Source organism: Lynx rufus, unplaced genomic scaffold, assembly GCF_022079265.1.
Source record: "Lynx rufus isolate CCGP_SWC_20201006 ecotype Redwood Valley unplaced genomic scaffold, mLynRuf1.p SCAF_9, whole genome shotgun sequence".
Taxonomy (NCBI): domain Eukaryota; kingdom Metazoa; phylum Chordata; class Mammalia; order Carnivora; family Felidae; genus Lynx; species Lynx rufus.
Window position 1 is genome coordinate 61,347,035 of NW_025814897.1, and position 3,403 is coordinate 61,350,437.

The 3,403-nt window shown below is 38.5% G+C and overlaps 1 protein-coding gene across 1 annotated transcript; it reads right to left on the reverse strand.

The window, feature by feature from the left end:
- On the reverse strand, positions 1–945 carry LOC124506479 (olfactory receptor 52D1-like). The gene has a single exon (XM_047072552.1). The coding sequence runs from the start codon at positions 943–945 to the stop codon at positions 1–3; it is 945 nt and encodes a 314-aa protein (XP_046928508.1).
- Between the last annotated feature and the right edge of the window lie 2,458 nt (positions 946–3,403).

A 3,403-nucleotide genomic window follows, 5' to 3' on the forward strand; every position in this document is an offset into this window, starting at 1 on the left:
TCAAGTGACTTTTACCTTTAGAGAACTAAGGACATGGTCTCGAATTTTTTTGGTTCTAATACCATAAACAATGGGGTTAAGGAAAGGTGGTACCAGAAGGTACATATTGGCAATAAAGATATGAATTTGGGGGGCCACATTGTGGCCAAAGCGGTGAGTGAGGAAGGTAAAGACAGCTGTGGAGTAGAAAACAAGGATGACACAGACATGAGAGCCACAGGTTCCTAGAGCTTTAAAACTTGCTTCCTGTGATGGAAGGCGAAAGACTGCACGGAGGATTAGGGCATAAGAGACAGCAATGAAAAAGCCATCGCAGGAACCAATGACAGAGGCTACACTGAGGCTGTAACGTTTGGTAGCTCCTGTGTCCACACATGCCAGCTTCACCACGGCCATGAACTCACAGTAGGTGTGGGTAATGACTCGTGTTCTGCAGTAGGGCAGCTGCCTGAGCAGGATGGGATGTGGGGAAAAGAAGGCCACTCCCCGGAGTACCACAGAAGCTCCCATTTTGGCAATGTGAGCATGGGTGAGAATCGTGGTATGGTGCAGCGGATGACAAATGGCCACGTAACGGTCAAAGGCCATGGCCAGGAAAAAACCTGATTCCATAGCAGTAAAGCTATGGATGAAGAACATTTGAGCCAGGCAAGCATCAAAGGCAATGTCACGTGCTCCAAGCCAGAAGAGACAGAGCATGCGAGGCAGTGTAGATGTGGAGAGGACCAGGTCAGTGACGGAGAGCATGCACAGAAAGAGGAAAATAGGCTCATGGAGACTCCGCTCTGCCCTCACCACGGCCAGGATGGTCACATTCCCCACCACAGCCACCATGTACATGGAGCAGAAGGGAATCCCAATCCAGATATGCAGGTGCTCTAGTCCTGGGATGCCCATCAGCAAGAAGGTGTCTGGAGATGTTTGAGATTTATTGGCTGGTCCCATAGTACTGCTGCTCTCTGTCTTTTGTGGAAGCAATCCTCCTTTTTAGGGCAAAAGTTTTCTGGCAAGATCATCACAATCAAATCTGGCAACAAATGGAAAACAAAACTGGAAGACCCCAAAATATCACATTAGAAAACATTCAGGTTATAATTTAGAGTGAAAAAAACTTAGTAACACTAGGCAAAACTATGCAACCCAACACAAAGCCCTTATTCTCAATCAAGTCATGAATTTCACAAATTTGTTCAAAACAAAGCAGAAAAACCCAACTTTGTAACATCCATGTACAATAAAACTCAATGCCACTCCTTGAATTCACAATTCGATTCAGTCATAAGGCCAGATTAGCTTTTGCTAAAATATCTGGTGTTATAGGCAAAATGGATCTTAGAATTTATCTAGTCCAGCAGCCTTCTCAATGTTATCCTGAAATGTAATTTTCTAGCCGATGTCTCACTTTCTCAAGTATAGTTACTCATTTCTCAGACAGTCCTGTTTTTTCTAGTGCTGTCACAGAACCAAGCCCCAGGAGCTGCAAGGCATTACTGGCCTTTCTGATGGAGCACTACAGACTCACCTGTCTTCTGCATAGTCTTCACAAAGTCATTTAATACTCATGCTTCCACTAAGTTCTCTTCTGTTCTGTACATTCTGTGTCCAGTTCTGAACTTTTATTACTTGTATTTGAATATACTAGTCACTACAGAGATACATGCACTTGTTATCTCTTTTGATTTCTACACTATTAGTGTGATTTCAGTTCAAATTATTTCTTATACGAAGTAAGGAAGAAAAGTAATACTTAGTTGATCCTAACATGAAAAAATGCATTGTCTTGGAATCCTTCTATTTGTTGATTTTAGCTAGAAAACTAATGCAAACCAAATATTTTTCTGCCAATTTTACCAGTTAGGAAACAGAAGCCCAGAGTGCTACAGATAATGCAATGGCAGCACAGGAAGTCTAGCGAGAGACCAGAACTCTTAACACAAAACTCTGCATGACTGCCAAATTCATGATATTTTCATTATGCTATACTCAATATTTCGTGGCACAGTTGTCAGTCTTAGTCAACTATAACCTATTGATATTTTTCACAATCTTCAAGTCAGATTTCTCAAGATGATTTCATTTAATTTTTTTTAAAGGTTATTTAGTGTGAGAGAGAAAGAGCGAGCAGGGGAGGGGCAGAGAGAGAGGGAGAGAGAGAATCACAAGCAGGTTCCGTGTTGTTAGTGCACAGCCTGATGCAGGGCTCGAATTCACAAACTGTGAGATCATGACCTGAGCCAAAATCAAGTCAGTCACTTAATCAACTGAGCCACCCAGGTGCCCCAAGGAAGACTCTCAAAGAGATTTTAAACAAATGATTAAAAAACTAGCCCTTTCATTTAAACGTTATAATCTGTAACATTTTAAAATAATCATTATCATGTGTTTCTTTTGTTATTATTAAGCATTTATCCACATACATACATCTACATAAAAACAAGTGAAATATAATTTTGATGTAAGTAGATTCCAATAACAGGATTCTTTTTATGATCCTGGAATATGTATTGATCCCTCTAACATGGTGTGTATACTGTTTATTAGTTAGAAAGAGACCTATTAAATATAATAATAATGAGATTACAAACACTGAATCCTGTTTACTACATTATAATTTAAAATTTTTAAAATTTTTTACTGTTTATTTTTGAGAGAAAGAGACAGAGTGCAAGCAGGGGAGGTGCCAAGAGAGAGGGAGACACAGAATCCGAAACAGGCTCCAAACTCATGAGCTCTGACTAAACCACCCTGGCACCCCTACATTATAATTCATAAACACTGGTCAAATGCCTTATTAAACTGGAATATGACTTACATTACCCAGTATTTGGGGAAGAATGTAGAACACATCAGACTGATTATATATTTGATTAGAAATATTCTCAGTGTTATTGGGATTTTTTCTCAGTTTGGCCTGGGCCTTATAAAATGATCATTTATATAATACTTTCAATTATTACAATATTTGGCTCAGAAGAAATAAAGTTCAATAAACCTTGAAACTGGTCAAGTATCACTAGTGATGTTATCATTTTTTCCCTTCCATCTGATTATTTCCTCATCATAGACTCTTCTTATGTCTTTTTATTAAATGCATTTATCTCCATAATAAGATTTAGGTTGTCTTATACATACTGACTATATCTTTTTCCCCAGTATTATCTTCTGGAAAGTGGGTGAAACAAAAACTTGCTGGGAGGATTAAGTTAATTAATACATTAACAAATTAGAACACTATCTTACAAAGAGCAAGAATTTAAGAAACTAATGATTCTAATGGAATTTGGTAATCATTCTATAGGTAATGAGCTCCAGTAAAGTTTCTAAGTATCCATAATAAGATCTGCATTTTAGATAACAAAATAAACCATTCTTTCCAGCCTTTTCACCAGGTACTCTTTCTATA

Excerpts from the sequence above, each read along its gene's own strand:
- LOC124506479 (XM_047072552.1), bottom strand. The coding sequence starts at position 945 with ATGGGACCAGCCAATAAATCTCAAACATCTCCAGACACCTTCTTGCTG.